Raw genomic sequence first — 13,308 nt, forward strand, 5'->3', positions numbered from 1 at the left:
ATTACCAGAAGTGGCCATAAACAGTACCACCTTATTTTCTCACTCTCATCTCTGCAGTATATCTTGTGTCTGAACGTGCTGTTTACGGCATTAAACATGATGGGAACCTTTGTTTTTCCTTTTACTCATAACAAACATTCATCATTAATTTGTCTGTTTCAGTCCCTTTTTTTTTTTACACAAAGAAGTTAAAGAGTTAGGTAATTCCAAATGCAACTTTTCAAGCACCTGAAAACATCACCATACATGCAAATTCTGTTGGCACAATTTGTCACATTGTCTGCTAGTTAAAGCTACAGCTGCTGTATTTAATGTCAATATGCAACACTATCTGAAAGAAGATATAAGAAAGACAGGACGAAAGAAGGAAGATTAAAGTTCTTTAATATTTGTTGTACATTCAATTTTAAAGCATGGCCTCAAACATTAGATGCATCTAAGATGCTGTACTATGTTAAGGATTTAGGCCCTAAATGATACAATATAATATGCAGCTAGCCAGTGGAATTATGTTAAGCTTGCCTAAAAGATGTTAATATGGAGCATACAAAAAGAACAAAACCAACTAGATACACTTTTATGCAATATTTTGTAAATATACAAACAATTTGTACACAATACCACAGCTGCTGTGAGTGATAATTCTGTCTTTCCTACAGTTTCATGTCAAAGTGTCTGCCGATCCTCGCACTTCTCCTCATGGTTTATCATATATAATTTTGTTTATTATGTCTCAGACTTTTTTTTTTTGAGACAGAATGATGACACAATGTCATCGCATGACATACAAAAGTTTTAATTAAAAAAACACCTTATTAATAAAAAGTCTGGTCTTTTTGCTCTTTTACCAACAAATGATATTCAGTGGAACTACAAATGAGTGGGTCTAGCACAGGTATAGTTAAGCAATGGTATATTTACACAACAAAAAATATTTCTTAGTAACTATTCAAAGGCCCATCAATAAAGGGTATGTAATTGTATTTCTATTCCTATCTTAAATGTTTTTGTCATAGTGTGACTAAATGCAGCGAGCAACACATGTACAGCTGGGCAGCTATGTTTTTAGCAGTAAGCTCAACAAAACAGAAGTTTACTACTTTTGCATTTTAGTCTTGTCTTTAAATTTTACCTGGGCATATTCACACTCCACTTCCTTTTTTACATTCTTAAACCCCACTTCATCATACAGGCCTCCCATCTCTAGTGCATTGCTCACAAAATTTCTGTTAATTCCCACAATGCACTTCTCCTCCTCCAGATAAGAGCTACCAGGTGAATTCAAGTCCACAGAGGTTTCTTCCTTTTTTTTCTTGCTCTTGGTCTTCCAGTTCACACTAGAGTAAATGACTTCACACTTGTCGCCTTTGTTCTCAGAGTTTTTGCTTCCTCCTTCTGCACCCGCTGGCTCAGCGCTTGGCAAGTTGGTGCTGCTTGGCTCAGCAACTCCTGTAGGGTCAACAATGCCTGCCTCTCTCAACCTTTCAGCATTTGCATAAATGCTCTCTTCTGTTGTGTTTGGCACCTAAAATTGCATAGTAAATTTCAGTGAACATTCCGGTGAAGATCATCTATTCATTCTTGTGTAAATGTAAAAGTATCAGACCTTTAAAAAAGCTTTAAAAATAAAGTTAAAGTACCTCATTTCCTTCTTCAGTTGGAGGCTGAATAATCGCAACTGTGTTGTTTTCATCTATTAACCCAACTTTCAGCTTACAGTGATTTGTCTGAGTCCTGAAAAATAAAGAATATATACCAAATATCAAATATCAAATATATATTTTTACAATTCCTACTCTTTAGTTTTTCACTGCTCACTTTTTAGTTCACAGGATAAGCTCATGATGAAATATAGTGGTGTATTATAGCTGGCCAGCTGAAAACTAATCTGAATGTTCACAAACAGAGGTCTTGAAAATGAAAACATGTCTAAAAATAACAAACACTGACATTATATAAATTGTTAATAAACAGCTCAGACTGATGTTAAAGTTAGTCAGTAGTGTTACCAATGTTGAGTATGTTTTCTGATGGATCAAGCATGAATATACACAGTAGTTGCACAAGTATCAGTATTCAGTTAAAGATCAGAGAAAATCAGGCCAAATACAACTTAGTAAATAGTAAACTCAGTGGGTAGTTTGAACAATTTTAAGGACCAAATTGTGTACATACCTGATAACAAACAGCAGAACACACATTAGTGCTAATAGTAACACTACAAGAGTGAAGACGATCGCTGGATACAGAACTGAACCTAAAAAAGCAAAAACAAAAATAAATATAAAAATAAACCATGTAAAAAAAAAAAAAAAAAAAAAAAAAAAATCACCCTAGTTAGTTGTTAATTCTGTGCATGATATACATAATATTTTTGTTTTTTTAATTAGCCATATTACTCATAAAATTATCAATGTGGTGAAACAAACTTATTTCAAATTCCAAGGTTTTAAATATTGGATAACTTTTTTTTGAAAATCACCTGCTCTTCACCAGGTCTACAGCCTCAGCTGAACTACAAAACATAAAATGGTATACTCTGTCATTAATGAACAAAAACTAATTCAAATTTCAGAAGCAGTGTGTTAAAACTGTGCACTCTTACTGCTTCCATAGGAATCACAAGGATACGTAGCAGCCAGATGCTGATAATCAAGCACTTGATTATTAAACATTCACACTTTATTAAAATGACCATCAGTAACTGTGACCATGTTTATAAAAGCAGATGTTTGTGGCAGTTTGCTGGTCTGAGCATTCAGGAGTGTGTTAGCACAACACCAATGAGATAAATGTACTGCAAAACATTACATATTTTATGAAACTGGTAGTGAGTGTACTGTAGCTGGATTAACCCAACACACTAACTGCTTGTGTGGATTAGTGGAATTCCTAAAGTTATTGACAGTAAATTTATTGTAAATGAATATGAAAATTTAGGAGAAAAAATCCTGACAGTATCGCTTAACTGGCTTTGTAGAGCACAGGATATCATTGACTAAGGCAACAAATCTCCTTGATCTCCACTGCATTATGTATGTGGGTTAAACAAGAATATTTACAGTTGCACCAAATACAAACCTTGAGGTTCTGCAGAGCTTTTAAACTTGCTCATACAAAATTGTTGACTGGCAGATCCCAGCGAGTTGAAGCTACGGCAGAGCAGGGTGGAAAAATGCTTCACTTGTGGTTGACTCAGAATGAAGGAGCTCCTGTGAACTGTGATGTTTAGAGTCTCACTGAATATTTCAAATTCACCAGAGTGATTGACAGGTTCCCCATTCAAATGCCACTGTACAGCAGGGGAAGGGTTTCCCTCAGTGTCACAGGAACAGTTAACCTGACTTGCAGTTTTAACACAATCTGATGAAAACAGGATCTGTGGAAGAACTGTCATTGAAAGAAAGGGAGAGGAGTCAGTCAAAACAACCTTGATGATTGAAAAATATTTGCAAAAATTACTAAAAAAAAAATGAACTGACAAAGTGACCGGTAAACTGCTGTGAGTAAAGATGGTCATGTCTCAAACTGAAGTCCTTTCTGAACATACTTACTTGCAATACTTATCATTATCAGGAGTGTTTCATTGCTTTTGAAATAGTTTTAACCTGTGCAGAAAACAGATCTACATAATGTATTGCCCAACACAGACTTTATTAAAGTATGTGCAGACTTTTTATATTTATTTCAGAAAATCACACTGCAAAGATTGTTTTGTTTTACTGCTTAAGGTTGTTTTGTTATGAATGGGGATATTTTTAGTCTGTGCTAAAATTTTTGGCTATCAAGGATGCTTACTGGAGATAACCAGAAATGTCAGAATGTCAAAATGGAAAACACCAATGTGTTGTTACAATTTCTAACAAAAATAGTATAATTTAATTTTGAGATACATACAATGAATCTCAAGCTGAGTCAGATTAGAACGTTCGACTCCAAGCTCATTTTCAGCCTTGCAGAAAAATGTCCGTCTGTCTCTGAAGACTTGAATGTTTAAACTGGTTCCTGTTCCAATTAAAGTCTCCTGGTCTCCATCAGCTCTGTACCAGGTGTAGTTCCTCACTGCTGGGTTGGCATTACTGCTGCAGGTCAGAGTCACATTGCTGTTCGCTGGTACTGGACCAGAAGGACTGACTGAAACTGTGATGTTTTTAGGTGAATCTAAAGAATAAATATTAAAACTTGAAAATTAGTTGTATATTGTACATTGGGTATTACACTACCCATCATAAAGATGACATCTTAAGAATGCTACGACCGTATTTTAGCCTACTGCTTAACTCTTCTGAAAATAAAGTGTAAAACAATGAAATGTTGCTCACACACTGAAATGCTATTTAAAATCATTTAGATCAGACGAAAACTGTGGTATTTTAGTTGACTCCAAAAAAAGAGCAATAACACAGTCACTTGTATGTAACGGATATTAACGTGTAATTCACGAAGTCTGATTTATGTATTAAAACAACAGTTTAAGAATGCTGATACTTTTTTTCTATTTACAACAAAACACACTGTTTCTATGTGCTTAGTATTGGAAAAACATAGTGTATAAAACTCTGTTCTAATGATCTAAATCTTTGATGCTGGGTTATACTGATGATATGTAAAGCAGATGTGAAATGTGATATTTACACTGAACATCTATTTGAATGCTGCTGGAACGTCCAACTCCAATCTCATTTTCAGCCTTGCAGAAAAATGTCCGTCTGTCTCTGGAGACTTGAATGTTTAAACTGGTTCCTGTTCCAATAAGCGTCTCCTGGTCTCCATCAGCTCTGTACCAGGTGTAGTTCCTCACTGCTGGGTTGGCATTACTGCTGCAGGTCAGACTCACATTGCTGTTCTCTGGTACTGGACCAGAAGGACTGACTGAAACTGTGATGTTTTTAGGTGAATCTAAAGAATGGGTATTGAAAAATGAAAATTAGTGGTGTGCTGTACATTGGGTATTACACTACCTGTCATAAAGCCTGATCAATTTATTTAAAAAGATGACATCTTAAGAATGCCTGCACCTTATTTTAGCCTACTGCCTAACTCATCTGAAAATAAAAATGGGTTATGCATGTCAAATGTTATGCAAACACTAAAAAGCTATTTCAGATCATTTAGATCAGATGAAAACTGTGGTAGTTTAGTTGAATCTAAAAAAAAGAGCAATAACACAATCACTTGGTTGTATATAATGAATGTCATTGTCCCTGTGCCTGTTCGGCTGACTCATGGTGGCTACAAGTGTTTTTGTCTATTTTGTCCCCTCTCGCTGCCCTCTTGCGCTCTGTGCGCTACCAGGGCGGAGTTCATTGTGGACTCCCGCCCCTGGCTTCCGCACCTGCAAACAATCATCTGTGATCAGCACTCACTACTTAAGGCAGCTGCTGGAAATGCCTCGTCGCTGGGTTACCGTGTAACCCTCACTCTGCATGCCCAGCCTGAGGACCTGCTGCTACTGGTCTGTAGTGAGTGTGGTAAGTCGGTGTGGTGTGAGCGTGAAGGGAAATCCCTGGGAGGAGAAGCCCTGTGTGTGAATAACCCGCTTGGGTTTTGCCCTAACTGCCTTCGTGACCCCTGGAGACCCCAACCCCCTTTCCCTTCACCTGTATATAGTTGCACTCAGTGCGAGAAAATAAACTAACCAATTTCTGTGATTCCAGTCTGCGTCTGAGTTCCTCCTGTGCTCGTGACAAACGATATTAATGTGTATTTCATGAAGTCTGATTTATGTATTAAAACAACAGTTTAAGAATGCTGATACTTTTTTCTATTTAAAAAAAACACGTTGTTTCTATTTGCTGAGTATTGGAAAACATGGTGTATAAACCTTGTTCTAATGATCTGAATCTTTGATGCTGGGTTATACTGATGATATGTAAAGCAGATGTGAAATGTGATATTTACACTGAACATCTGTTTGAATGCTGCTGGAACGTCCAACTCCAATCTCATTTTCAGCCTTGCAGAAAAATGTCCGTCTGTCTCTGGAGACTTGAATGTTCAAACTGGTTCCTGTTCCAATAAGCGTCTCCTGGTCTCCATCAGCTCTGTACCAGGTGTAGTTCCTCACTGCTGGGTTGGCATTACTGCTACAGGTCAGACTCACATTGCTGTTCTCTGGTACTGGACCAGAAGGACTGACTGAAACTGTGATGTTTTTAGGTGAATCTAAAAAATAAGGAATCAAACATGCAGATTAGTGGTGCACTGTATGTTGGGTATTACACTGCCTATCATTAAGTCGTATATGTGTATTTTAACAGTGACTGTGGATGTTCTCCATGTGTCTGCGTTGGTTCTCTCCGAGTACTCGGGCTTCCTCCCATAGTCCAAAGACATGCAGTTAGAGGAGTTAGATAAATTGGTAATTCTAAATTGCTCTTAGGTGTGAATGTTAGTCTGAATGGTTGTCTGTCTCTCTGTGTTGGCACTGCGACAGACTGGTGATCTGTCCAGGGTGTGCTCCTGCTCTTGCCCTGTGACAGCTGGGATAGTCATAAACACACTTCTAAACCTGGTGGAAAATCTTCCCAGAAGAGTTGAAACTATTATAGCAACAAAGAGTTGGCCGACATCATATCATATAACCCTATAAACTGAGAATCAGATGTCACTTTTAGTTATATGTGTGTGACCAGACAGAGTTGGGAAGGTTACTTTTAAAATGTATTCCACTACACATTACAGAATACATGCCCCAAAATGTATTTTGTAACATATTCTGTTACTTAATGTTACATATACGTAACGTATTCTGAATACTTTGGATTACTTAATATATTATCATGCATTTTACAACTACATGAATGTACTGATGCTGTGGGATTTATTACTATTACTGACAGATACTCGCCATACCAATACCAACTAGATATTTTTAAATCTTAATATAAAATGAGTAACAGTAGGGTGGACATTAGGTAAGGCTGCACTTTTGGCAGCTTTCTCGTATAGAAAACTATTCCGCGTGTATATAAAACAGGTCCACGGCTCCAAAATGTAGTAAAGGGACCTCTGGCTAATACGTTGGTTCCGTGTCGGGCTCGTAACTGAAAGCTAGCTTTACTTTGTTGTCTGGGTCAACTTTGCCAGTGAGAGACAGAGAGAGGCATTGACAGGCTGCTCCAACAGAACTTATTGTTTCAGAGAAAATCACGAAAACAGTGTACAGTCGAATCTTAGCAGCTTACTTACAACTGGGCTGCACTGCCCATGAGGCTATATTCTTCAGGGCTATGCATGTAACACTCTGCTCATATTGCCTTTATATTAAATAATTTTTTGAACAATAAATTTTAAAAAATATTTTGTCACGTCATTATGCGGGCTGCAAGTAGAGGTGACATGGGCCGCGAGATTGAGACACAGGCATTAGAGCCTCTTAATGTGTGTTTTGTTTGGGTTTCCACCAGCGTGGAATTACCGAAAATAGAGAGGGGACAGCCTAACATATGAAACACGAAAAGACCGCCATGTAATCCGTTTATTTCAACAAAGTAACTGTATTTGGAATACCACCTTTTTAAACGGTAACTGTAACGGAAGACAGTTACTCATATTTTGTAATTTAAATACGTAACACCAGTACATTTATTCCGTTACTGCCCAACACTGTGACCAGACAAGCAAAGACTTTTGTGTAATGAAACAACAGTTTAGGAATGCTGATACTTTTTTCTGCAAAAATGCATTGTTTTTTTATTTGATGACTATTCAAAAAGCCAAGCATGTATATTCCAGTTCTAATGATCTGAATCTTTGATGCTGGGTTATACTGATGATACGTAAAGCAGATGTGAAATGTGATATTTACACTGAACATCTATTTGAACGCTGCTGGAACGTCCAACTCCAATCTTATTTTCAGCGTTACAGAAAAATGTCCGTCTGTCTCTGGAGACTTGAATGTTTAAACTGGTTCCTGTGCCAATAAGCGTCTCCTGGTCTCCATCAGCTCTGTACCAGGTGTAGTTCCTCACTGCTGGGTTGGCATTACTGCTACAGGTCAGACTCACATTGCTGTTCTCTGGTACTGGACCAGAAGGACTGACTGAAACTGCGATGTTTTTAGGTGAATCTGAAAAATGAGCAAAGAGACATACAAACTGAAATGTTAAGACAGTTTTCCTTGCAGAAGTAGTGTTTATAAGTTGGGTACCTTTAAAATATATATTTTTTCCCATTAAATTAATAACTCATACACATCTAACACCAAACAGGAGAGAAGGGACCAAACCACACCAATTTACACATTTTTTCTTTAATCAAGAAAATTTGTAGAGTGATAGTAAGAAGTTGCTTTACTTGGCCCTTTCTTTCTAAAGACTGATGTATCCAATAAAAATGATTCTGATTTTCTTTGTCTTTATATTGTCTGACTGAACCATGCAACTTACAGTCACCAACTTTTTACTGAGTGTCAAAAACTACCCATTCATCATCTTCCAGGGGCGTTGGAGCCTAGCCCAAATGCCACTGGGTGAGAGGCAGGGTACACTGACACAGACAATGATTCTCTCCTGTGGGGAATTTAGAATCTCCAGTAAACCCACCCCTCCATCTGTGGGTGGGAAGAGAAACACCACATAGAAAGGCTCCGGCCAGATGGTGAACTTGTTATTTCATGATCTATTTTGATACTTCTTTTTCTCTTTGTCTTATTTAGAGTTTGGTCACCTGGAAATGATAAGTGCCCCGGTTCTTACTCACTATTCTACTCTACTTAAACAGCTTTATACAACACGCCTCATCCATTCACCTAATTTATGTTTAAGTGTTTTCTAACTAAAATAACAGAGAAAGTGTTGTGTTCATCGGATAACAGCTTATCTAAATATCGTTACCCGAGGATATTTGGTGTGCAAATTGGCTCCAGTCTGCATGCCAACCTTCCAAATAGTACTAGATAACCTGCTCTGCCTTCTCAGCTACACCAGACATGTGCGAGGCAGGGCTTGAGCACCTGCCCCTTTCCTGATGGGTGTCCCAAATGCCCTTTTCTTGAGGCAATTTTTTTTTAATGTGTGTGTGCGTGCGGAGTCCCACCTGTGCCCCTCAACAATGATATTTAACTATTAATCACAGGCGTTTTTTAAGCCATTTCTTAACCAGACGTGTTAGAAAACTCACGATATTTGGCTAAAATGGCTTGCCATACGCAGAGCTGTAGGAGAAACAAATTAATTGGGAGACGCAGACTGATGCAACAAAAACCAGTAACTAGGTGTACAGCGTACACCTAGCAGCGGTCCCCAACCTTTTTTGCCTCATGGACCGGTTTATGCCAGACAATATTTTGACGGACCGGCCTTTAAGGTGTCGCGGATAAATACATAAATAATAAAATAAAAATAGTACCGGTACCAAAAGAAAGAAGATTTATTCATAACATACGTGAAAAGACCCAGAAAAACCGAGTTAACGATAAAAAAAGATAACAAAATAATGCTGAAAACCGATCAAAACCATGAAAACCATACATTTCACACCTGAGCCTCAACTCTCGCGGCCCGGTAACAAACGACTCACGGACCGGTACCGGTCCGAGGCCCGGGGATTGGGGACCGCTGGTCTATAGCACACAGGAGTATTAGCTTATTATTAAAAGTAAATTAAAGTAAGTTACAGGACTTTTCCTGCCTTCCTGGAGGGTGTGGCTTCAGTCTGGTTCTATGTGCCCCTTTTTAACTTTGAGCACCCACCCATTTAAACATCTCTGCACAGCCCTGAGCTACACCCACCCCAGCCACCACTCCTGAACTAAAGCCAACCAATCTCAACTCCCCTGAGCTACAGTCCCACTTTACCCAGTTGTGTTCATTATCCATATTTACTGAGTGTGTATTTATTGCCTCTATCTACCCACATTTCTTTGTTGCATTGCACTGTTGAATATTCGTTTTCCCACTGCTACTTTCACTCACGTTTGTCCTGGTTTGCATTCAAAGACCTTATCAGCTACCATTTGGATTTTTCTGCTACAAAGTATTTTTCCTGAACAAAGGTTAATTTTTTATTTACTATCTGTGGCCTGAGGCTGGAACTGGGGCCTCATTCACACATCACATAACAGTTATCTGAATTTTTTTTTTTTTTTTTTATAATTCTGCATTACTGGTTGTCTATTCACAAAACAAATATCATAACTTGGGGAAAATACATGATAATATATATTAAGTGAAACTCTGAAACTGTAAACTGAAAAGCAACTGTCAAATGTGAGTGACTAAATGTAGTTTTGTTTTATTCTAAGTCTTAGAGAGAATAAATAACAGATCTAGGTAACAGTATTTATTACTAAATACATTACTACTATTTATACATTATTACTATTTTTTTCATTTGAGAAGAGAACAAATAAACTTACCTGAAATATCAGGAGTTAAACTTGTTTCAGCAGTGACATCAGGGCTACCATCTTGTTTCCTGTAGACAGCAGTGCAGGAGATTTTATTTCCATGATGGAGGTGAGAAGCAGTGAAATTCATAACAGAAGTCTTGACTTTAGTTTTGTCCTGATTCTCCTGCAGTGTCTCCTGACTCTGACCCAGGTTAGGGGTCCATGTCAGAGCTGGAGGATGAGACCAACATGGAGCTGGAGCAGAGCACGTCAGACTCACTGAGGTTCCCTCCTTCACCTCCAGTGTGGATGGAGTCAGAGTCAGAGAGAGAGGAACATCTGGCAAAAAGATCAGTCCATAAAGAAATGAGGAGTAATTCATTTCAGGTTTTTATATGCTGTGTAAAATCTATTGAATTCACAATCAAGTCAAAGCAGCTTGACTAGTGTCATTTATTCACATGAATTGTCTATATATGGATATAAAAACTTACCTATGGATGAAATATTTACACCAGTTTGTGTAAAACTGTATTTCAGTGCATTATCACACTCCAGTCTGAAGTAATATTTACTTCTTTGAAGAAGACTTGCATTATTGAAAGTTGTGGTGCAGTCTTTCTTTGTTAGATCTCCTGTCATGTCTTTAGTTGGCTTTACTTTTGCATTTTCACTTTTAAATGAAGGTTCATCACTCCAATATGCTTTACATGTATCATCTAAGTTGTTTTTAAATGTGCTGTCTACATCAAAGGAGCAGGGGATGGTCACACAGGTTCCACTCATGACATTTATATTCTGTGGCATATTGACTGGCCACTTTTCACACAGAGCACCTGAAACACAACACAATGATTTTTAAAAGAGAAATGGAAACAGTAATTTACAGCAACAGTACAGTTTTTAATTATTGTAGCCTTTATCCAGAGTTATCACTGTCGCTAGGACTTCAGTGTTTATCAGGTACAAATAAAAATATTTTTACTGTTAAATATCTAAGAAATGGACACCTTTTGTAGTTTAGTAGATGTTTCATGTTAAATAGTAATATTTACACAATAATCTTTACGTGATGCTGATTTTTTTTTCACTCACCCTGCAGCAGAGAACTAATGAGAAGAAAAGTCAGAGTTGCAGCCATCTTTGTTGCAAAAAAGTGAAGTTTAAAGGAGTCTGAAGTTTGCACATGAAACAATTTATATGATTATTTGTTAAACATTACCAGTGAAATGCTTTTATGGTGAAAAGTGATGTAATTAATTTTTCAAAGTATTCTGTTAAAACTCTCAAATGATCTTTGAGAATATTTTTAGCGCCTTAGCTCAAGATAACAGTGTGATACAGCACATATTTTTCACTCAGTAACAGGGCTCATTATCACCTTTAAAATATGTGACAATGACAGTAATGGCAATTTTGCAAAGCCCAGCGTTCCCGTGTAACTACTGTCACTACTAGGATAAATATTCAGCTTCAAAAGATCTGCTAAGATACCAGCATACAGCTCTTATTTCAAAAAGTTATGTTCATAAACATGATAGACGAGAGAAAAAGAAAATCCTTCACCTTTTTCCTGTTGAACTTTTTCCTCGACAAATATGATGTTTAATCTAAATAGCAGTGAATCAAAGAATGATAGAAATGTTATCTTTGCATAAAATTTTTCATATTTAAGATATAAAAACTTACATTCTTGCGAGCTTCATAGACATATGTGAGGTTTTTTAAGAACTATTCAGGAAGTGATGTAAAAAGAGGAAATAACACAAAAGTATGAGTTTGAATATTAGATATGCTTTTACCAGAAGTGGCTGTTAACAGTACCACCTTCTTTTTTGACCACGATCTCCACAACACATCTTGCACCACTGAATGTGCTGTAAGCATTTGTATTCACTTAGTAATAATGTTCACTATTTGGCTTTGTATTATTTGGCAGAAGGAATAAAGTAGAGTAATGTTTCTATTTTCTAAACAAGAAACTGAAAGTTAGAAACAGTAACAGTGTGAACTACACAACATATTTCATCTCAGGGTCAAAAAGTCAAACAATATGTAAAATTATGTACTGTGTTGACGCCAAAAGAACTTAATGTCTTAACAAAGCACTTTTATAAGATGATTTATCCCCCTACTGTACACATTTTGATGGTACATGTTGAAAATTACTCAACATCATATTATGACTCATTTTGGGCCATTTTATTGCCTAGAAAATTATATTTCAGATGTAATCCAAGATATTTTTTGTGCAACAATAGTATTACACGACAGAGAAAATGATTAACTCAGACACCATTGCACAACTATTAGAAAGCAATAAAAACATCTGGAAATCTTCCCCAAATGTGCAGAATTGAAAAATTTTTTGAATCATATTGACATATATGACTTGATACAGGCTTAGATTGGAAATGTCCAATATCATGTTATATGGATTCTCGTGTTGTGAGAATCAGAAGAAAAGTTTAGGAGGGAGGCCGCATAGCCAGCTGCAAAGACGAAACAGTTCAGGAGGGCAGGTAAGTGGTCAACAGCGGTGACAGAGCTGATCTGGAGGCCGGCCACCACTCCTGCCTCCTCTGCGAACAGGCGGGGGTGATGGGACACCTGTTTTATGAGGAGGCAGGCGGGGCAGAGGCGGAAGACTGAACAGCCGAAGATCGGCTAGAGACGCCCACTCCCCCCTGCGGAGGCTCGAGTGCAGGCAGGCAGCAGTTGGAGGAGTGCGGCGCCTCCAAGGACCCCCCAGCCTCCAAGAGGGAAAGCGCTGCCTGCTGCGCTCATTCAATTCGAAGTGTTATTTCAAGAAATAATAGTTTGAAACCGCGTTTTCTGGATTTACTGGGTCGGTACTGCTTGAATTTGCTCTTGCCCTTAAATGGCACCATTTGCTCATCCATACAATGTGTCTTTGATAGGAAGCTGTTCCAGCATCAGCCTGTCCTTTGTGGCCAGCAGCTGTCGTCGTG

At 37.8% G+C, this 13,308-nt stretch overlaps 1 protein-coding gene across 2 annotated transcripts; it reads right to left on the reverse strand.

Moving 5' to 3' along the window:
• Positions 1 to 380: 380 nt before the first annotated feature.
• On the reverse strand, positions 381 to 12,089 carry LOC116334094 (sialic acid-binding Ig-like lectin 10). 2 transcript variants are annotated; one of them, XM_039619146.1, is made up of 13 exons: positions 12,026 to 12,089; positions 11,903 to 11,946; positions 11,432 to 11,509; positions 10,831 to 11,172; positions 10,364 to 10,675; positions 7,811 to 8,074; positions 5,902 to 6,165; positions 4,636 to 4,899; positions 3,898 to 4,161; positions 3,082 to 3,390; positions 2,176 to 2,257; positions 1,641 to 1,734; positions 381 to 1,525 (listed from the first exon to the last, which is right to left on the reverse strand). In XM_039619146.1, exons 1-13 carry the CDS (start codon positions 12,046 to 12,048, stop codon positions 1,097 to 1,099), a joined length of 2,769 nt encoding a protein of 922 aa, XP_039475080.1. In that variant the 5' UTR covers positions 12,049 to 12,089; the 3' UTR covers positions 381 to 1,096. The 2 variants fall into 2 exon arrangements, with proteins under 2 accessions (XP_039475080.1, XP_031613280.2); XM_031757420.2 differs by lacking the exon at positions 11,903 to 11,946 and having other exon boundaries at positions 12,026 to 12,066.
• Between the last annotated feature and the right edge of the window lie 1,219 nt (positions 12,090 to 13,308).

The sequence above is a fragment of the Oreochromis aureus genome, linkage group 11 (genome assembly GCF_013358895.1).
Source record: "Oreochromis aureus strain Israel breed Guangdong linkage group 11, ZZ_aureus, whole genome shotgun sequence".
Lineage (NCBI taxonomy): Eukaryota > Metazoa > Chordata > Actinopteri > Cichliformes > Cichlidae > Oreochromis > Oreochromis aureus.

What these genes read in the sequence shown, in the direction of transcription:
- LOC116334094 (XM_039619146.1), bottom strand. Translation starts at nt 12,048, where the DNA reads ATGTCTATGAAGCTCGCAAGAAT. An exon ending in CATTAGTTCTCTGCTGCAGG is followed by an intron (nt 11,173 to 11,431) that starts GTGAGTGAAAAA and finishes GTTGTGTTTCAG; the next exon opens with GTGCTCTGTGTGAAAAGTGG. An exon ending in TGTAAATATTTCATCCATAG is followed by an intron (nt 10,676 to 10,830) that starts GTAAGTTTTTAT and finishes TCTTTTTGCCAG; the next exon opens with ATGTTCCTCTCTCTCTGACT.